At 38.7% G+C, this 23,201-nt stretch overlaps 1 protein-coding gene across 1 annotated transcript; it reads right to left on the reverse strand.

The window, feature by feature from the left end:
• Positions 1–854: 854 nt before the first annotated feature.
• On the reverse strand, positions 855–19,057 carry LOC148999542 (MLO-like protein 1). The gene is made up of 13 exons (XM_089139739.1): positions 18,925–19,057; positions 18,582–18,784; positions 18,324–18,440; positions 17,868–17,928; positions 17,687–17,787; positions 4,023–4,097; positions 3,787–3,875; positions 2,259–2,308; positions 2,122–2,162; positions 1,823–2,032; positions 1,666–1,733; positions 1,424–1,484; positions 855–1,317 (listed from the first exon to the last, which is right to left on the reverse strand). The coding sequence occupies exons 2-13, from the start codon at positions 18,777–18,779 to the stop codon at positions 1,051–1,053; spliced, it is 1,338 nt and encodes a 445-aa protein (XP_088995865.1). The 5' UTR covers positions 18,780–18,784; positions 18,925–19,057; the 3' UTR covers positions 855–1,050.
• Between the last annotated feature and the right edge of the window lie 4,144 nt (positions 19,058–23,201).

The raw sequence follows: 23,201 nt of genomic DNA on the forward strand, positions 1-23,201 counted from the left end.
TCTTCCATAACCCCAAGGCTTCAGGTTGTCATGATGCTGTTACAACAAATCCATGCGTTCACCCCTCTCCCTCCCCTTCAATCCCCTCGCAAACCTATACCACTCATCTGGTGGGAACCTCCACATCAGGGCAGGATCAAACTAAATGTGGATGGCTCTTCCTTTAAGAATCCAAATCACTCAGGAATTGGAGGAATAGCACGGGACTCTTTTCATCAGGTAGTGTTTGCTTTTGGACAAGGCATGGGCTGTCAGGTCTTTCTTATCGCTGAGGCACAAGCAGTTTGAAGGGGTCTAAGCCTCACCCTCGACTTTCGGATCTCACATCTTCAAGTGAGAGCAACAACCAACCTCTTGTTATTTCTATAACGCATACAGAGTCTTGTACAAGTTGGAAATCTCACACATCATTGCAGACATCCTTCGGCTGGCAGTGTCCTTCACTGAATGTTCCTTCTCCTACATACCGCGTGAAGCCAACTTTGCTGTCAATGAACTCGCTTAATCAACGGCCCACTCACAGGACTTGTTCATGTATCATCTCTCCCCACCCCCTCTTTATCTAGGATTCTACTCTTTGACTTTTTAATGTGTAAGATCCCGCGAAGATTCCAGTTAAATAAATAAAGTATTTTATTTTCCTACCAAAAAAAGTGAAAAAATTAGTTTTCCTTTAATTTTTATTCTTCATTGGCACACTTTTCTACGTGATCCTCTGCCTTAAATGATCGCCAACTATTGGTGTCCAGGTGCGAGGTAGTTTCCAGCTGATTAATAGAGAGAAAATCCATTTCCTTTATTTTATTTAAATTTGAACAAAATAAAAAAATGATCACCAACAAATAAGATTTTTTTTTGGGGTAAGAAACAAATTACCCATACACATTTTTGGATGTATTCTAGGCCCTCAAATATTTTTCAGGGAGTATTTACACTATTTATTCTATTTCCCTCCATTCCCTCTTCAATTGAGACTTTGATAGATACCCTTCAATTGCTTTTGTTTTTGGTTGATACAGCGGGTATCTGATGGTTTGCTATCAACGAAGCTTAAGATAAATTTTGAGTTTGCACTGAATTTGGATGATCTGAAGTTGCAGTTGCAGTTGCAGTTATGTCGACGACAGAGTTTGGGTCCTCCATAATTAAAGTATCCCCAACCGGATAATCTGCCATAGCCTGCATTTGAAGTGCTCGGAACTGCTGGATCTGTGACCTCTGCTGAGTAAGTGTCTTTTTTCTCTTTCCTGCATCCCACGAAAATACCGATGCCTGCAAATTCTCGTTTAATATTGCTGGATTGAACGAGCTACCCATCTTGATTCAGTGAGTAAAGGATTAGACGTAAGAATCTCAAAACCGTTACCGGTCATATTTCAAGTGTGAAAATATTTGTCTCAAAATTTTATTTGTAGAAGCTCACCTGGGTGACAATAGTGTACAGAGGTAAAGTGCTGTAGCTGCAGAGCACTTGAACAATCAGCCTGGACTAGTAAGTGGTATATGTAATGTCAGTATAAGAATTGAAAAGGGACATGCTAATGCAGCTAATGGCATTATGAATATCAAATTATATGAATACTGTGTGGTGTGAAATTCTGCTCTTGTATTCAGCTTGATGAATGATGATGCATTGTATACTGGAAATATACATTAATCCATTACCCTATGATAAGCCTAGGAACGATGTAGCCGACTTTTTCCATGATGCATGAATGTAATCCGTAGGTACACTGGAGACATCATTGAGAGTCAAATTTAAACTCAGTACAGACAGGAGAAGTGAGATACCGAGGAATGCATAGAAGAGCATAATACTAACCCATATCCAGATGAAGAATCCAATCTCAAATGAGTTTTGAAACAAGATGAAGTGAATTATGTAAAGAACAATCCTTGGACTGCCAAACCAGAAATATTTGTCAGATAGCTTGACTGTTGATGCTGCGGGATTATCAGTTCTCCTCTCTTCAACCTCTTCAGCTAAACGGGTAATGATGTGTTCCAACTTAGCACCCACAAGAAGTAAAAGCTGCAACTTCAATTCATTAATGATTCTGCATTTTGTTATCTCAAGGAACAAATATCATGATTCACATCTTCAACATTGAACACACTTACAATCAAAGGTAAGAATGATAACCAAAAATAAGTGTGCCATCCTGCATTAGCAACCACAAATATGATGATTTAATATTTATTCCCCTGCCACTGAAGGTACAAGGATGGAGGAGGATTGGTGTGAGTCTTATGAATACCTTCAATATTCAGCAGCAAGAAGATCAGAACAAACAGCCAGAGATACCAGCTGCAGCAAATCAAAACGGTTAGTCCTTCCCCCACCAAAAAAGGGGGAAATTATCAGCACCAGCCGCTGAGTTACCCACAATATTAATGCCACCCAAAAGTAGATCAAAATATCACCAAGCATCCTACAGTTGGTGAATCTCTGTTATCTAGAAATGTCAGCAGGTTATTTTTTTCAAAGACAAAAATACCCTCCAGATAATGTGAAACGATCACAATCAAGTGGAACCCATTAATACTTAAGATTCTTTCTTCCTTGTCTTCCTCTTCTCCTGCACCCAGCCTCACCCACTGCCCTTTCTTCCTCCCCTCCAGGTAGGCCTACCCTACCCTTCCCTTCCACATCCAAAGCATGAAAAAAATAGATTGCTGGAAAAGAAAGAATCAACAGCTGAGAAAGGGTGTGTCCTTCCCCCAAGGCCACCACCCTAGGCTTTCCATCAAGATGGCATGTATACGTCTTTTTTCTTTCCGTATTTTCCAGTTTTCCTTTTGTTCTATCACTTGGCCCTTCTCTGATTTGTTTAGATATGGGAATATGTTGTTGAACATTGACAGAAATTCATTGGTAGAGCAATTGGAGGTTTCTCATGAAGCAGAGTTGAAGCCAAGACTAAAATGAGGTACACCGTTACAGTTGCCAAAGGTCTCAACGCTTGGTTCTTAATTGTCTTCTCTTAGCATCAGTGTATGCATTCCCTCACCTCAGTCTGTGCTTTTGAACCTACCTCTAGCATGTACTTAATTTACTTCTCCATAGGCAACATTCATTGTCTCACAACCAATATCAACTCAATTAAGCTAGATTGGGGTAGAGATCTCACTAACAGCAGCAATGGAGTCAGCATCTCCTCCCTGTCGCCAAAGCACCTCTCAAGATGTCTCATTTAGATTAGTGTGATTGGTAGCTTCTGCCTTTTTGAGAACTTCATTCTCATAATAACACTGTTGCCTAGCATCTCTGTTCATGCTTTGGAAAGGAAAGGCTCTGCTTCGGAACTATTGATTCCTTACCAGCAACTAAGGGGTTCATGCTTTGGAGTCTGACTTGTCAATATATTGATTTTTCCACTTTCTTCACTTGTGCATTGACACAGATTTTGTTTATCAAACAGATTCCAGTGGTTTTTGTGTAAAGAAGAATGCGGAAGTCAAGAGGGTACGGCAAGCTGGAGGGGAGAAAGAAAGGGTGGTGCCGGAGAAGACGAAGATGAGGAAGAAAGAATAAAAAGTATTAATGGGTCCCACTTGATTCCCTCCCCCCTCACATTATCTAAACTCTAAAGGGTATTTTAGTCCTTTTAAACATATAACCAGCTGACATCACTAAATAACATAGATTCACTAACTGTAAGGGGTATGAGTGTTATTTTAATCTATTAAGGGTGGCATTAATATTAGGGGGTAGCTCAAGTGCACTGACAATTTCCCAAAGAAATTAGTATCCCCATGTAAAGCAAGCTCATCTTCTGAAGGTACCTTATACCAACAACTTTCTTAAAATCATATTCAAGTATCCGCATCATGTAATTATGAAAATCGTAATCTGGGGTTGAACGCAAGTGTGTCTGAATTGAAGACAAGGAATGGTATAGTCATGCATCTGCAGAATTCGTAAGAAAAAGCATCCAAAATATACAAACTGATCGTGTAATATCTTACCCTGATAAATCCTAGCTGCCCAAAATATACAAACTGATCGTGTAATATCTTACCCTGATAAATCCTAGCCGCATTGCAGCGTAATCTGACTTGGTTACAGAACCATAGAACTGCTTGAAGAATGACATCTGTGATCAAGCATGACGAAAATATAGTCATCAGTTTCCATATCAACCTTTGGAAAATCTAGAGCAATGCCTTGAGAATACTGTTGCGATTGGCCAAAAAAAATATTTTGAAAAGAAAGTTCAGCCTACCTTACAAGCACTATAAATGATCAGTGACATGTCTATCGGCTAAAGACAACTTTTCACCATGTAAAATGTTCTAAGGCCAGTTCAGGGCCTAAACGTGCCTGGTTCGCTGTTTTCTACGTTGGCCACTGCCAGGTAGACATGTGTCATGTTCAGAATTTTGAGCTCTTTAAAAACTCTGGTTTTGGGCCCCAAACTATTTGGAGGCCCTATTTTGCTGTTTTGGGCATTTTTGGTTACAGGAGCATTTTGGTCTTTTTCCTTTAAGTAGGGTTTTCACTGGTACCTATATTTATAGTCTCTCAACAGGTTGAGAGGGGTAGAACATGATTAGGTTTGTATTCTCTTCTTCTTCTTCTTCAAGGAAAACCATCTCTGCTCAGCTGTGGACATAGCCTTTGGGTAAATCATGTAAATCTTGTCCTCTGCAGCCTTGCTAACAATATGCACCCTAAATCTATGAAATGGAGGTAATGCAGCAGTGGAAACAATGAGTGTGGTATGTTTTATTGGTATATAGATGTGGTGTTTTACCTTATGAAACATATCAAGAATGAAGAAATAAAAAGCAACTAGGATTAATTTCTTGATATTTTGATAATCAATATAATGCGTCAAATGCATGTTGAATCTAATTCACTAAACTCACAAAGTAAATATATGAAAGAAACAGAAGTTAGATGACTTGGAAAATAAGCTAGGGAAGTATAAACAGTAACATTACAATGGCTTGAGTAGATGCAAAATATCTTAGAACTAAAGATGGAGCTGAAGAAAGCTTTCTAATTTATAGGGGAGACAGCATGGATCTAATAATTAATCCATTTGAAAATTTGTCTCACAGGATAGGTACACATCAAACAGCAGCTCAACCTCTGCCTTCCCCTTCTACCCACTCACCTTAGGGGTCATTTCTACACTTCCATGCTTGGTCTTATCAGCAAGAGAGTCCAGCTCTAGAAAGGCAAGCTCCACTCCTATGTGGCTAGACTTGTTCTAAACAAATCAGTCCTCCAATCTTCCTACATCTACTGGTGTGGGGTCATTGCCCTCCCAAAACCTACCATCCATGCCATGAAATCTCTTTTTTGCAGCTTTCTCTGGAACAGCCAAGAATCCTCCAGATTCCTTATCCCACTTTATTGCTCCACTATCTGAATCCTGTAAACTCATATCTGAAGGAGGTCTTGGCTTCCGTCACATCAAGGATTATAGTATTGCCATCCAGGTCAAACTCAAATGGAAAATCTCCACGAAATAGAATACCATTTCATTCAAACTGGGTATACTCCTACCTTGTTAAGCATGATTCCATCTGGACCACTTCAATCCCCTGCAACACCTCTTGGATTTGGAGGGAACTCCTGACCCCATGCACACCTTGCTCTCTCAGCTTTGTCCTCCATCACTGATGGATCCAATATATCCTTTTGGCTGGATCCCTAGCACCCTTCTGGTATCCTCTACCATTTTGTGGATGCCGGGGCTGTTTACTCCTCAGGTTTACCCAAAGCTAACTCTCTCTCCTTTCATTCTTTTGGGCTCCTGGTGTCTCCCAAATCCCTTCCCCGAGAACTAGATTCAATTTGGCCCTTACTACAACCCTTGCCTTAACCTTGCCCTCCTATGATTGACTTTTCTCTGGCTTCTAAATGAAAATGTCTTCGTCTCCATGGCCACAACTTGGGACCATATTTGCCCTCCAATCCCCTCTTGTTCCTTGTTGCAATCTTGTTTGGTTTACTTGACGCATCCCCTACCATTCTTTTACGCTTTGGAGATCCCTCACTCACTATCTTCCCACCCAATCCCTTCTCATTAACCACTAGATCCTATCAGCCTATCCCCCCCCCCCGGTACATCTTCTGCCCCTCTGATGAAGATATTGAAGATATCCCCCATCTCTTCTTCTTTGCTCACACCTTCACTAGACCCATTTGGCAATGAGCCCTCACATCCATCTAGACGGCTTTGGCCGTTTGAGACCGAATACCATTGGATAGCCTCTTCCTTCAAAGGCCACTCCTTGGAGGACTCTGTTGAGAAATTGATGTTTGGTGCTTGTATCTCACAGATCTAGATTGACCGCAATATGTGCATATGGTATGGACTACCAAATCCAGAACTCCTGACTAGATTTGGAAGGCCATCAGCATTGATGTTAGCTCTATAATTGCTCAGCTTCCCCATAGAATGTTAGCAGATACCATAAGAACAAGCTCATCACTATTACCTGGGGTTAGGATAGAACTTTATTGGTCAACCCTCGGCTTTAGTAGCCAAGCTTCCCCCTCCCCCCAGTTAATTGTTTCCCTTCGGAGTGTTTATAATATACTTATTATTCACCCAAAATAGAAAGTAACAGACTTTATGCAAATAAGGTTAAGGTAATGTGGGATGAAAAAATGGAGGAAAGGAGAAGAGCAGAAACCCGAGGAGTTGCAGAGGGGGAGGGGGAAAAATTACATTAAAAAAAAAGAGGGGGGGGGGGGAGGAGGGAAGAACAGAGTTCATATTCCACGTTTAAATGTTGATTACTAGCAGACAAATTATAAAAGAAGTAGACTAAATAAGAGAACAATTATACTATGAGTCTTAACTATTTAAACTGACATATGCCTTATTCCAAAATCTATAGAGGCTTTCTCTCTCCAGAATTGAACTGAAGCCTCATACACCTTATTCCTAAATCTAAAGAGATAAATTCTGCAGACAAATTTCAGCCAATCAGCTTATACTCAGTACAGTTAAAATCATTACCAAAGTGATTGCTCTAATCCTTAAGAGGTATGCTTGATTCTATTATTTGTATCTCTCAATCAGCTTTTATTCCAGGCAAATGCATTTGAGAAAATATTTTGATTTCTCATGAATTATTTCACAACACTAAGAAGAGGAAGAAAAAGAAGTAATTCAGCACTGATGGCCATAAAACTGGATATGCACAAGGCATATGATAGACTTAATTGACTGTCATTCAAAGAATGTTACTTAAATTGGTCTTCTCTGATTTCCGGGTTAAAATGGTGATTTCGTGCATTAACACTCTATTTACAGCCACATGGTGAATGGATTAGAATGTGGAAATATACAGCCTGTTGGGCAAATCACCCAGCTGCCCTCATAAAGTTCTGACGACCACAAACACATACAAAAAGGATCTAACATTTACTCTTGTGACTAAGACAAACATAGATGTGATACAAGAGGAAATGCATATACAAGTATAGTCAGAGAGCATACATTGCCCTGAAACAGTTCAAAAAGTACACAAAGACCCAAATCGAGGCACTCGTAAATGGAAGATCAACATTGGACCAACACTCATGTAAGTACCACTCAAGAGCTCAAGAATGAAGCAAGAACAAGCACACAACACCCAACATTTAGACTAGGACAAGTGGCACTTTGTAATTGCATGAAAATTCAAGTTTGTAATTTTTATAAACTAAATGAATGGGCAAAAGGGGCTGTTGGGTCAGATTTTAGGGGCAGAAACCAAAATCCAAGAATAATTTTGAAAGCCCTTATAAAGCCACTGGCCAGAGTGGCAGTTGACCATCAGGCAAAATTGCGTGATCCACCGTCACCATCACAAAAGCTTGGTGGTTTCAACTGTCAAGGTCTTCTCGTTGACAGCCAGGCTGATTGGTTGATGTACCAATTGTCCAATAATAAAGCCAAGCTGGCTTCTAACGGTTATAGTGGGCTGGTTGACCAATAATACTGGTTGACCATTGCATAAAAATGTGACCGTTCTCTATCCATTGGGACCCAATTCAAACCCAATCTGTTGGCTATAAAATATAAATAAGGGTCTTAATGACTCTCTTAAGCACAACTATTAGAGCAATTATTGACCCACTGATGTAACCCAGGGTTCGGTTTCAATATCCAGGATCTTCTAGTAAGGTTGCAGCAGCTATTTAGGCTCTTAGAGGTTTCAGCTAGGGTTTTAAAGGGCCTAAAAGGTTGTTGGAATGCTGAAAACAGGTCTGAAATTTAGTAGAACCCAAAATTCAAATTGGAATTTCAAATCCTAGTTGAATTGGGATTTGGCTATGGCTAGGGTTTGGGGAATTGGGCTGTTGTTCTGCTTCAAGAGTGGTAATGCCTCTAATCTGTAGTTTAGAACTGATTTACAGAAAGAGGGGTTAAGGTGTGAAGGAATTATGGTTTTCTGGAATTTTAAAAATTCCTGCAACTTCATCAACAAAGAAGATGAAGTGCAAACTTTCTAAAAGTCACTAACCAAGGTAGGTTAGCAGAAAATAAGGTTAGATCTTCATTTAGCAGGCTTGAGCATTCATAAAGAGGGTATAATGGGGTGTTTTGAGGCTGGTATGGTGGAGTCCTAGTTGGGGTGGGATCTGAAAACGTGGGAAGAAGAAGGGGTGGGGGATGGCTTATAAGGTTTGGGAAAAAGGCCATAACTTACTTGGGCAATTGGAAACTTGAAGGATGCTGCTGGACCTGATGATGGAGACTTCAAAACTTGATTGTTGTTCGCGTGAATGCTGGAAATGAATGCTTGAGTGCTTGAAGAAGAAGAGGAATTTGAAAATTGCAACAGTGATCACAGAACTATACCAAGTCTTTCTTCAAACTCAATCAATTCAATTAATCATTCAATCTGCCAAGTTACAATAAGACTAGGCTATTTATAAGCCTCCTATAATTGACTCTTATTACTCGTCAAACAAGAATTCCTATATCTAACTCCAAACTCATAACAAACTCCTTTCAAGATAAGACTCCTAAAAATTAGGAACCATATCTTCACCTACTAACAACTCCAAATACCAACATAGCTCAACATCTAAGACTCCAAAAAATAGAAACAGAATTAAAAATCAGAAACTATTTTGAACTCAACCATACTGACATAGACTCAATCCAAGGGGTGAAAATGACCACTTTTCCCCTTTGTTGGATTCGGCCCCCTGGTTTGGGCCCTATTCTGGATGGGCTCGGTCCCTCCTGGGCTCTTTTGGGGCTGCCTGGGGGCTGGTTACATCACCCACATTAACATGTTTTTGCTATAGACTTTGTCTCCAAAAATCCTAAATCTCTTTGGAGTTCCATTCCCTTTTGACCAAGAAGGTACAAGAGTCGAACTCTAGGAGGAGAGCTTAGAGACTAGAAGTAAAGTGCATTCACTAAACAAACTCAAACAAGGGTTAGTGCCACACCTATTGGTATTTATATTTTATGACTTCATTTATTTGATTAGGTGCTCTTCCCGGGATCAAGATTCTTTAAAGGTACTCTTGCCTAGACCAAGATTGTTGTGAAGGTGTCGTGATCCCAACCATTGTATTAAAAGGGAAATACTAGAGGAGTTCTCTCTAAAGTTGATAGATTAGGCATAGATTCAGTTGAATTGAACCCACTATAAAAATCTTTTTGCCTTGTATAATGTTTTTTATTGCTTTAGTTTTTCAACTATCAAATAATTTTTTATTACAAGGAAAATCCATTGGTGTCAACCTATTCACCCCTCCTTTAGGTTAACTTTCATTTTCAATTCGTGGTTAGAGCGGGAGCTTATTATTATTGACTTCTCTTTAAGTAAAAAGATCCATGGCCTTTATGTCCAAAGTAGACTCAACAATTCAAGACTACCATAGTTTGATGGTGAGGACTTTGTCTACTGGAAAAGCCATTTTCAAAATTAAATATGTGCACATGGCCTTGATGTCTAGGTTGTAATCTGTTGAAGTATACACAAGTTTAAGCTATTTTACTGTTCACATGAACAGTAAAAGCTGTTTTTTACTGTTCACATTACTGTTCACATGAACAATATTATGCTTGTGATGTTACTCTACTTTTTCTTTCTAAGGTAGGAGTCTTGCTACATAAGTTTTGGGAGTTTCTAAAAAGCATAGTTTCTATTTTGGTGGTAGTTTCTATTTTCAAAACTATCCATTGTAGGAGCTAAAAAGTTACTAAAGCTGTAATTTTTTCTTTTTTCTAAAGGACAATTACTTGTCTCTCAAGTTGTATTAGATTCATTAGAAGCTATAAATAAAAAGGGCTTTGTGATTCTAGACTCTTTAGCTAGAATCACAGGCCTCTTCTAATGGTTTTTCATCTCTCTTCTCTTCTTCTTCTTCTTCTCTCTTTTCTCAGTTCAAGTTCAACTACTGTTTTGATTATTTAAAGCTTGTTTTCTAACATGACATCAGAGCTTGTTTGGATCAAAACAGTGTTGTTCTCAATATTCTTTTCTGAAGTTCTCCTTTGTTTTTCTGTTTTCCTTGGTGTGCAACCACCTAGTGCTGTATATTATGAATTGTTAGATCAGGTATTCATGTGAACTGATCTTCTCTACCTATTACCTTACTCTTACAAGTTCTAGAACTTGGATTAAATATTGTTTTCTACCTACCTTCGTTACCTCTTTTTGTTACACTTTGCAAACCTTCTTTTTTTCTCCTATTCGGTCCTAAGGTTGTAGAATATTTTTTTTTGTGCTCATTCTACTTCAAGTTCTGGAAAACTAATTTGAGTGATATCTACCTCAATTTAATGTCTTCACTTACAAGTGACTCAACCATGAGTATGGCTGAATCTAAAGGATCTCAGGGAGATCATGTAAACATTCAAATTGAATCTATCAAGCTCAAAGGTAGTTCTAATTACTTGTTGTGGTCACAAGCGGTTTGGGTGTACATACTTGCAAAAGGTAAGCTTAAGTTCATTGAGGATGAACCTCCTGTTGATGACAAATCCTATTTTAGTTGGATCCAAGATGATGCAATCATCAATATTTGGATGTGGAATAACATGGAACCTGATATTGCAGCGAATGTTATATTCCATAAGAGTGCAAAGGGGATATGGGATGACTTGCAAGAGACCTATTCCCAAACTAAAAATATGACTCGGATTTTTAGTATTTATGAAAAGCTATTTCAATTTCAGCAAGCTGACAAGTCTCTGCAGGATTATTACAACTCCTTTAAAGGCATGATGAAGGAGTTGAATGTTTTTCAACCTCTCACCACAGATATAGAGAAGCTTAAGGCCCAACGGAATGAATTTTTTGTATCCAAGATTCTTGCAGGATTGAACCGTAAACTGAAATCTGTTAAAGGACATCTTCTTGTTGGTGAGCATGTCCCTAACCTTAGTGAAACATATTCTAGACTTCAACATATTGCCTTTCCTAAAGGGATTTCTCCAGAAAAAAGTTCTAAAGGAGAAATTCAGCCTTCACTACCTCTCATGGAAGGGGACGTGGTAGTGGTTTAGGGGGAGTTAGCAAGTCTTCTGGAGGTCGTGGTGTTCAACTGTCTGATAATACATCTCGACTTTGTACTCATAGTGGTAAAACAGGGCACTTAGTGGAAGCTTGATGGGCCAAACATGGAAAGCTAGAGTGGGCCAAGCAGTTTGCCAATCATGCCGTTTCTGATGGTGGTATTGATAATGTAGCAAACAACGATAGTGGTTCTGTATCTCCTTCGTCAATTGTAAAATATTGAGACCAGCGCTTCCACATCCACTAGTACTTCTACTGCCACACTTTCTCATGCAAGTAACACAACATTTCTCACTTCTTCTCCCAACCCTTGGATCATTGATTCAGAGGCTTCTTCCCACATGACTAGTAAGTCATCACTTTTCAGCTTTTTAAAAATCTACCACTAAAAATTCTGTTGTCATAGTCAAATCGAAGAAAGAGACCTAGAAGAAGGATTGGACTATCATTTAAGCCCATCATGTGTAGTCTCTAGAGAACCATAATTTGATAATTTCTAGAGCAGGAGAACTAAAGAGTAAAGACTTCCCCAAGGTCAACAAAACCCAAGGCGCTTCCCTCCTAGGCAACCTCCAAGACCTCCTAAACCTCAACCATATGAATACCCACTTTATGGATACTATGACTAATTATCAAGGGTACATTCCATATGGATATGAAGACCCATATGCATATTTTCCACAATCCACACACTACACTCCTCCATAAAATATAGGAGGACAGACCCAATGGACAAAGATCTTAAGAAGGAATAAGATAACAAGAGGTCTTTACTATTTGTGATCGAAGATTTCAAAGGCCTAAGGGTTATAAACACAATTGGCTACCCGAAGGAACAAATGGGTCTTTAACAATGATGGACCCATCAGAAAATGTGAACCAATACAATGTTGAAGCTGTCTTTGTAGGTGTGCTTGAAGAACACTAAAAACAACGAATGGTATATTGATACTAGTTGTTCCAAGCACATGATATCCAACCCCAAGTTGTTCTAATAGATAAGAAAACATGATGAGGGTTATGTACCTACGAAGACAACAACAAAAGAAAAATCATTGGGATCAGGAAGTGTGACATAGGAGGAACATCAATTTCAAATGTCTATCTTGTTTACAAGCTCGTTTATAATCTAATAAGTGTAAGTAAATTGTGTAGCATGGGCTATAAGGTATCCACATCACTACCTCAATTTGCTGATTAACCTTTATATTCAACCTCATCAATTTGCCTCAACAAAGTCCTGACTAGATCACTGCCTCTTCTTTTCCTGATACTTGGTACTGTAGATTGAAGACAACCTAGTTTCTATTTTTAGGGTTGTGTGACTGTCAAGGAAAAAAACACAGTGAGATTCATGTAGCCTCAATTGATTGAAGGCCAGTAACCAACATATTCAATGAACCAGGTGCCAAACAGGAAAAATTTCAAACTCTCGTGTAAGGGTTGTCAAGGCTTGTATGAAGATCTCTAGGTTTCCAATGGGAATGTGGCTTTGGAAAGCGGGTATATGAAAGGTACACATGGATTGTTTAAAATCTGGACATTGTTTAAAATCTGGACATTAACATAATGCTCCTAAAAGTTAGGAGGTAGTTAAGGGAAACAAGGACTAGGGTCAAAGGGGCTAGGGGAGGAATTTAACTTTGTAATGTTGGAGGGAATGGAGGGAGCCAAAGGTAGGTGACTTCCTCAAAAGGAGAAGGCAAACTGAGGATTAAATGCCCGTGAAATCCTTAGTTGCAGGTCATGCCAACACAGATTGACTCCCCTGGCTTAATCCAACAATGGGCCCCAAGGTTCCTCCAAATTAGCTGGCCAACCCCTTATTGAATGTACTTCAGGCATTTTCAGCCCTAATTTAGTTGCTACATTTTATTTTCAGAATTTTCTCTTTTATTGTCTAAAGAGTTTCAGTCAGTTAGGCAGTCCAGTTTGAGTTAGATAAAGAGTCCTTGAGTCATTAGTCAAACACATGTCAATTAGGGTTCTAATTAAATAGAGTTTAGCATGTGCCAATTAGAGTTTTAAGTTACTTAAGTTTTATTTCAGCATGTGTCTATTAGTGTCCCTTAGATCTTATAATATTTGGTTGGTTGAGATTGATTCATGTGGTGGGATCTTAACCTATAAAGGAATCCCAGTTAGAGTTACAAGTCTTTTAGTGTGCTATACATATTCCTACTCTTTCTTTGTAAACTCAAGTCTAATTATTGAATGAAAAGTTATTGAGTTTTGCAACGGGGTTCCTGTTGAGGGTGCCTCGGCAGATTTTCTCTTCGTTATTCAACATCCTTCTTCAAGCTACATCATGTCTTCCAATTCTCTACAGCCTTCACAAATTCCAGCAACCATTAATAGCAGACAGCAGCCAGAACCAAGTGAGCAAACAGCCCAGCACCCCCTTTGCCCTTATTCCCTACCCATGCAAGGTTCCCCCACCCCTTCCCCTTCACGTCCAGTGACTCCAGCCCCTTCCCTGCCCCTGTGCACCCTATCTTCCCTTCCCTCTTGCTACTGCAACCTGGCAGCTGCCATCCTCAAACACCACGACACTCCCAGCACCCTCCCCTCCCTTCTTCTACCCTCTCAGCCGTATCTCTCTGTTTCTTCTTCTTTACAGCCGCAGCAGCAGCAGAATCCCTCCCCTATTAGATCCCTAATCCCCAACCCCTGCCTCCCCTTTCCTTCCTAATTGGATCGCATAAACTCCTAACCCCATCCCTACCACTGATTCCATCTAAAACCTAAAACCCTAACACATCTAAAGTTTCTGCACTTCATCTTCTTCATTAAAAATTCTGCAATTCATCTTCAACCTCTATACCTAAACCCTAACCCACACTCTAAATCCATTAGAGCTAAATATCAAATTACAAAGACAGCAACAATAGCCCCAATCTCCCACTTAATCAAAACCCCAGTATCCTGGTTTCCAAACACTACTGCTAATTTTCAGATCTGTAACTATTTTTACAGTAAGGTTCTAAGTTTAAAAACCACATCCCCTTTACCTCAACACTTTAGGCCTTTAACTAACCCTTGTGAGCCCTAAAAGCAGTCCAGAACACTTCATTAAATTAGGTTTAATTGCTGGCAGATTCTGGGCAGCCCTTAATTTGAGGGAAAATCCATAAAAAACCTAACCATAAAATTGGGTTTACATCAGCAGGTTTTCAGATTATGCTGCATTAATGGAAGTTCAAGGACTGTTCTGAAACTGAACTGAAGGAGGAAGAAGATAGGGTCTCATCACAGCTGATCAGGGAGTCAGTTTTGAATGCTACAAATGAGGGAAACAGATTCAAGCAAATGTTTCAGCAGCTAACCAAAAGTAAAATAAATAAGATAGGGGTGGACGAAGAAGAACACGAATGAGAAAGGAGACCTAGATATTACTCACCCAACCTTAAGTTTGGTAGCTACGATACTACCCACCTAATACCGTCTTAGATGACACACCAAGACAGTTGGATGTTATCCACTCACGATGGAGAAGAGAAACAACTGCAGCTCTTGCAATCAGCAATTCCATCAATCAAATTCATCCTTAACAAAGTAACCTATGAGTTGCAACTCAGGGGACCACAGGGCTATACAGAATAAAAGAGTTTAACCCCCAGGCAACAAGGAATCTGTTACTTGGGTATCTACTAGGGGTTTGGAGGCCCCTGCAGGGGGGGGGTTGGAAGGGAAGTCTGGGCTCTGAAAACGGCCCTCCAAATCTTGCTTTCTTTTTATTTGATTAGCTGGTTCGGTTGGTCCACCTTTGGCTCATTAGATGGCTCGATTTAACTTGTCACGTGAGACTTAATTGGTCACATGTCTCATGAGCATTAGCATGGATTTAGGAACCAAATTCTCCTACCATTTAAGTAGTAGTAGTGTTATGTTTCAGTTTTCTTTATTTTGTAGTTAGGTTGTTAGCTAGGTTTTTGCTAACAGGTTTCCTCTTAATTAGTAGGCCATTAATTGAGTCTTAGGAGTTAGTTCTTTCTTATTAGAAATTAGTTTTCCTAATGTAACTTGACTTTATCCTTAGCCTGATTATAGCCTATAAATACCCCCACCATGGAGATAGCAAACAGGCTTTGAACAATTTTGCTTGTGTTGTTGTCGCCTTTTCCAGTGTGAGATCAGTCTCTTGCTTTGGGCTTCAAGTCTAGCTGATTATCTCCATGGTGTTTAAAGTCCAAGCAGTTGGTGGGACTGAATCAGACAAGTCCATGGTGTTTAAAGTCCAAGCTGCTGTTGGGACTCTGGAATCGGTCAATCTTTTTTACGCAGGAGATTCAATTAAAGCTCCACCTCAACAACTAAGTGAAGACTCATTTTCCATGCAAGGGTTCAGCCATACAAGCTGCTGCAAGTTTAAGACTGCAATAAGAGCAAGGAGATCCAGCTCAAAAACTAACTTTGGTTTTTCTTGATCTCCAGTAGACCCATCTATCCTCCAGTTAAGTCTTAACCAGACCTGGAACTCCACAGATCCAACCAGCTTGGACATTAATTTTAATCCCAACTTCACCCCTGGATTCGCCTTCCCAACAGTGTGGACACTTGATCAATTACAGCCTCCTTCATCCATTGGAATACTGCATTCGCTCGGCCCTAAATTCACCTCAAACCCTAAAATCCAGCAATTCAAATTCTACCCTTTACAACGATTAAGATTCATTCATTATTTGGAGTGCACTGTCCCCCATACATATCTCACACTCAGTTCCTATCTCAGCCCTGAACTCCCTTGAAACCCCATAATCCAGCAGGCCCTAACTATGCCTAGCTTTGTGACATCTACCACGTTATCCTTTGTATCTACCGTGGTTGTTTCTAATATTTCTATTATTTAGTTGTTTTTCTCCATAGGTAATTAATTAGGATCTTTCCTTTTCCATATATTGTGATCACTTGACTGTATGTTGAAACCATGAGAGAGTTTGGCTCTCATGACACTTCTGTTCCAGTCTTTCTTTTCTTTTTTCTTCTTCTCCAAGCTATCTCTGATTTATTTCTTCTGTTCCAGTCTTTCTTTTCTTTTTCTTCTCCTCCAAGCTATCTCTGATTTATTTCTTCTGTTCCAGTCTTTCTCTTCATTTTCTTCCCTCCCTATCCCCTAGGTACAAGGGTAATCACTGTTCTCAACAGGTGTTTTTGAGTCTTTCCTAATTCAATTTAGTTAAAAGCATCAAATCACTCAGTTGTCAAATGCTTTATTGATCAGATAATTGGAAAGAAATCATTCACCTAAAAAGGTCAAACAATCCACAAAAAAGGAAAAAAAAAAAATCTTTAGAAACTGCCAGGGACCTTAATATGTTTATCTTCTTTGTCTTTTTGCTTTCATTGAGCTTTCAACTGGTCCAAATTTCCATTTATCAGGGCTAAACTTAGTGGATGGATATGGCACCATACTGACAACAATATGGAAGAATGAGCTGTGTGTTTGAGAAACAACAAAGGGATCCATTTAGATATCAAATAAAATGATTTTCTGAAAATCAGAGACAAGTATTGAGCTTCATGTAATGAGATCTCTTCATTTTTATTATCTTTGTTTGACAGTCGTAAGGTATTCAAGTGGGGATTTCTTTTCCTCCTTTTTTTTTTTTTTAGAAAATGTACAGGAACAGACAAGGAATATAAGTTGAGCAAGTAGTTGAAAAGGCTATTAGTAATAGAAAAATAACCAAGTTTTTATTTCCTAGGGAGAAGTGACTGCATTCGAGTTCTTGAAAAAAGTAATATGGTAAGCATTCTGGTAGAACCTACTTTAAAAGGAAGGGTGAGCAACAAGGGAGAAGTGAGTTCTGCAACTTTTAGAATGAAGGAGGGGTTGAGAATGAAATCACCATCTAAGAAAGGAGGTAAATGTAGCTCCACAAAACTAGAAGCTCATCTTAGAAAATTAGATATCTCAATCGACTCATTCCAAGATACTCAAATCCAAAAGAAAAACAAATATTGTTCAGAGAGTAGAAAAACTATAACACCTTGTATAATGCTCCAACACTTGTCCTTTCATAGGATCACATTTATCTGATACAGATTTTGGTTAATGAAAAATAGATACATGATTATTATTAACTAGGCGTTTCAAATGCTGCCAGTGCCAGATTTGCATAGACTTACTGATTGTAAAAAGTTGAGCTACAGCAGAAATATTAAACGATGAAGATGAGCATACAAGACTTACCATCCAGCTGCCAACAGCTGACTTCCTCCAATATCCTATGGCACGCTGCTTGACAAAGTCAAGATTATGACGAGCATGTACAGTTGAAGATGTTGTGGGGCCTGCCGATACATTTATCACACCTTAACTTATAGAAACCAAATTAGTCCTAGACAGCTGCTGAAATATATCTGTCAATTACCCTTTTCTGGGTTCACAGTCTCATTCCGTACTGAATCCTCCCACTGCTTCCATTGGCGTACCTACAGAGAATACAGAGATTACCTCTTGGCTAAAACGTGTGAAAATTTGATGATCTTTACAGCATATAAGTTGCGAATAGATATACGTGAGAAAATCATATATAGATTTGATGAGCATTCAACAATGATAATAAAAACACAAAAGCTCATAAAATGGCTTGCATGAATAGAATTCCACAATATCCCTCATTTAATTTGAACACACAAGAAGCTAAAAATGAACCCTGCGAGGTTTTACTAAGTTAAAGGAAAAGGCATGAAGAAATGGAATGACCTAGAGAATCCCAAAGGATCTATTTTAAGTGAAGATCCAAAGGCTTAGTGGAGATTTTGCACCAATCAGAGGACTAATTAATTCAGGTTTTGTTTCTAATAAGAGCAGATGTGTGAGTTACCCTTGCTCCTCCAAAAAGCATGGTGGTCCCGCAAAATATTACATGGACGACTGCGAGCACAAAGATGAAAATATGCAGCTGGTGTAACGCTTCCAGCGATAGTAAAGGAACTGTTCCCTGAAACAACAATGAGACAGCAATCAAGAAATTAGAATTCTCAATTACCTCGATTGTTGGTTCAAGGTACCCAATATCGACGGAGCTGGGTTGAAGAAAGATGATGATGATGATGTATGGATAGCTTCCAAGGTTATGTACCTTTGCACACTGTACAGAATTCGCTGCCTCAGATAGTAGCCTCCTCCCCTTCTCTTGCGGCTCAGATCCATGAGATGAAGGGTGTTCGCTATTCACCTCGCACGGGAGCATGATAGACTCAAGATTTTTTGCGATACATAAACGGCCGATCAGACCTTGGAAGACAGATAATAGCAGGGAAATGAAACCCAGAAGCATCAATTCTGCAATCAGACATTATTTGAAGGGTTGAAGCTTTATTTGGAAACCCTACTCGGAACATTATTTCTTGATTGCATTACTGTCTTCAGCCCCAGAAAGAAAGAAAGGAAAGAAAAACAAAGGTTATGAGTTCAGTTCAAACCTTCTTTTAGCTTTTCTAAAGCCTCAAATAGCGCGGGCTGATCATTTTGCTTCAAACACTGAAAGCAGAGCCAGCAGGAACGAGTGTCACGAATTGCACCAGTCAGAAAATTATCGGTTAGTAATTCAAAGCCTCAGGCAATCCATCCAAACAGAGATGCAACATCTACGTGCAGTAGAATCTCCGCCCCTTCCATTTAGCAAAAATAAAAAAGGAAGTGAAATTTTCAGCGCCACCCTTTGAGTTCCCGGCTAAAAGGAACCTGACCTCGCCGGAGAGATTGCAGCGGCAGTGGCTGCCGCTTCTCCCGTCTTCCGCCATTGTAATCCTTCCTATGCCAACGAGCGACTCACCCATGCATGCTAAGTTGGTAACCCTGTTCACACTCTTTCTAGTCTACTGTTACAGTCCCCGAATCGAACAAAATATCCAAAGGATAACGCACTTACTCCCCTCTTATTCTCTTTAGACTGCGTTTGTTTGTGGAATAAAGGTAGAATAAGAAAAAAATGGTGGGAAAATTCTTGAAAAAAAGCGTAGATTTTTTACTTTTCCTTTAAATTCCAAAATGGTATATTGTTTGGTTGCTTGGGTGGGAAAGTAGGAGACAAGTGCGATTAGGATGTGGGCCGGCCACTTTGCAATCCCAAGCCCACCTATACGGGATAATTGAGCTCATTCCGCCCCAGCGGGCCAAGATATTGTCCCCGGCCCTAGCCCCGGGCCAAGCCAAGCCCATCACGCCCTAAGGCCCTAATGGGCCGGGCGGGATGGGTGGCCCGAGGCCCAATAGCCCTAATGGCCCCGACCCAAGGCCCGCCCCCCGAGGCCCGACCTGATCGCCCCGACCGATTGGCCCCCCCGGCCCCGATGGCCCCCCCCCCACCCGATTGGCCCCCCCCAAGGCCTTGCCCAGCTTTAATTGGCCATACCTTGGTCGAAATATCAAATGTAAGATAGGTAGTAATTAAAATACATATTAAAGTAATTAAATTCTTAAATTCCAAACCGGCTTTGGAAAATAAAATAGTAAAGATGTCAACAAATAATCCAAAACTTATATTCAATATGTATTTAACTATTTATACCCATTAAATTTTAGAGAAATAGAGAAAATTATGGTTATTATATGTAAGCTCGAATGGAAAAAGAAAAAGAAAAAGATTTATCTCAATCTCAATTAATTTCTAACTCTAAGACAATGGTCAAACTCATCCAAATTTCAATTGTCTTCACTCAAGTCTCTCTCTCTTTATTCGTTTTTACTTGGTTTTCTCCAAAGACAAAGAGTTAAAATTATTCATGAAATAGAATAAGTAGAGAGAAGAATTGTAATTAAATTTAGGCATATTTGAAAGTCAAGTAAATTAGAGAATGTCACACAAACTCTTTTGTAAACTTAGAAACACGAGATTCGATTCAAAAGGAATCGATAAATGAAAATTTATCTTCAAAGTCAAGAACTTAAGCCGTAGGTAGGTATGTTTCATTCACAACTGCTCAATAAATTGATATCTTTATTCAATACAAAAAATTCATATTCAAAACCTTGTTAACAAGTAAATCAACGATGATTTAGTATTAAAAAAAGTATTTTTCATAGTTAAAGAAAATGATGTTTAGTTACAAACATAGCTATATGTTTTTAATAAAATTTTTGAAATATCACAATAGATTTGTTAGATATTCAGATGAGAAGTTGGGGTATAGATTTGTTAGATATTAATTCCTTATGTAATAGTTTTTATTATTTATAATATATTATCTCGCCTTAGTCAAAAAACAAAATCAATATTTTATTGAACTAAAAATGACTTTGTTGGAAAAATAAAAATTACCTTAAAATAATATAAAAAGTGAATTATTAGTCTAATATGATCAAATTGACTAAATGCAAAATCAAGATTCATATCAAGTTAGTATGAAGATCGGGTAAAAATCTAGACCGTAGACATGATCATCGCAAATTAAATTAAGATTAAAACCAATAAGGGGATCGGGCCAAAATCAAATAGATGCTTATTACATTGGTAATGAGGTTATAATATTTTTATTAATTTCTACAAAACAGATCATGTTTCTAAAGTGACACGGCAAGTACCACCCAATGTAACAAAACCCTCCAGGGGTGGAGGGCGAGCTAGACCAAACAGGCCAGGGACGGCCAAGATCGGGCCGGACGGGCCAAGACAAGGCCAAAACGGGCAAGATAGGGCCAAAATCGGGACGGGCGGGATGGGGGAACCCCCCCGGCCGCCGAATTGCCACCCGCCAGGGCCAATCTGCCCAAGCCCTATCGGGCCGGGGCGGGCTTAGGCGGGTCAGCGCCAAACTTGCACCCCTAGTCTTGATGTGGTAGCCCAACTTTTTCACCCCATACCATTTTAAAACCCCACATATTTGGTGGGACTTTGTGGGAAAGTTGGGAAAAGTAAAAAGTAAGACCTACCTTTATCACTTTTTCACAAAACCCTTTCCTTTCCTTCTCTCTCACCTCACTACACATGGGACCCACATGTTTTTTTTTTTCACCCCACCTTTGCAAACAAACGCAGCCTTAGTTAATCAAATGAGACTTGGACCTTCTTAGTGGATAATATCACCTACTTCCTCTCTTACTTACAAAATTATCAAATACTTATTTTTTGTTAATTTTTTCTGTGAAGTTCTAACTTTACCTTTAAATATTTTTCTAAAATTTTAAAATTACTTTTAAATTAAAAAAATATTTTAACTTAAATTTTAAATTGCCCTCAAATAATATGATTATTAAAATTTCAAATTACCTTTAATTACTAGTTAACCCATTAAATTATCTTTAATTAATTTTATTTCAAGACCCACAAATTCCCTTATGTCTTTTATTTTAAATGTATAATTTCATTAATAAAGAAAAAAAATGGAAATCTAAGAAAGACGTTTAATTTTTTTTTAATATAAATTTAATGAAAAAGAAACGTATGGATAAAGAACATATGAGCATTTTGAAATTTCAATAATAATAAAATTAAGGGAGGGTGGTAGCTGAAGGGACGTGTGAAAAGGTTAGCTGAAAGGTTCTACCATTAGATTTGTTTCCTAAATCTGAGTCGTTCATTAAAATTTATATTTTTTCTTCCTATTATTTATAGGTTAATTAAATTAACCTTCTACCGTAGGTTAAAGGTTCAAAGAGAAAGAAATGAAGTATGCTCAAATCTCGTTCGCAGGTTCGTAGTCAGGTTGACGACTCTTTATTTTTTCCTCTATTCGTTCACTATTTCTTCATTTTCCTTCTCAATTGGCTTCACTTTCCTCTGTTCTTCCTTTGTCTTCTTTTCACTTTTTTTTCTCTTCTCCACTTCGTTGGTGGCTTTCAGGAAGGAAAACAGATTTTTCCTTTTACAATGCCTATTTATTCCCACTATTGACAGATGCTCGATCGAGTGGATCAGTGGCCATTTGGAAACCCTAAGTATTAAAGTTCAAGAAAACTTAATCTCGCAAAGGTTACTCTTTACTTGCGTTGCAAAGTATGACTAACTCATTGCTTTCTCCCAAGTGAAAAAAAGAGCGCACAGAAAGAAAAAACAGAAAAATAAAACAAGAAAAGAAAAAAAGAAAGAGATTGCAAAAAAGGATCTTTCATTCAAGATCCAAGTCCTAATCATTCGAAAAACCATTCCCAAGTTTCGACTGAGATCAATGTTTATTTTTCTATCTCTCGGAGGCCTATGGCAATATTTTCCAAGAACGAAGGTTTAATTTCAAATATGCATATCATAAAGAGGAAGAAGGCTTAGTTTATAAACAGATGTTCAACCACACACCTGGCTGTGGTGGGTGAGTCTCCTAGCGGGGATTTTTTACATCCAAAAGGATTCGATATCAGAACCTTGCTTAAGCGGACCAAGATGCTTACCACTTCGACCAACCCCCGTTGGTCAGCCAATCTATTCACACGTCCGTTCAACCACATTTATGCCTAAAAGTAATTTGAAGGTTATTTAAGATTTTAAGTATTAAAATAAATGAAGGTATTTTAAATTTTTTAACAATTATAATAATTGAGGATAATTTAAGATTTCAACTACTACAATATTTAAAGGTAGTTTAAATTTAAATTAAAACATATTTTCAATTAAGAGTAATTTGAGATTTAAAAAAGAGTATTTAAGGGTAAAAATATAATTTAACGAAAAAATTTAAAGAAGGGAAGGTGTTTGACAACTTTGCAAAAGAGAGGAGGTAAGTGATATTATTCAACTAAAAAGGGTCTAGGTGCCATTTGGTTAATT

The sequence above is a fragment of the Hakea prostrata genome, chromosome 11 (genome assembly GCF_041222555.1).
Source record: "Hakea prostrata isolate BN-2017 chromosome 11, UWA_Hpros_2, whole genome shotgun sequence".
NCBI lineage: Eukaryota > Viridiplantae > Streptophyta > Magnoliopsida > Proteales > Proteaceae > Hakea > Hakea prostrata.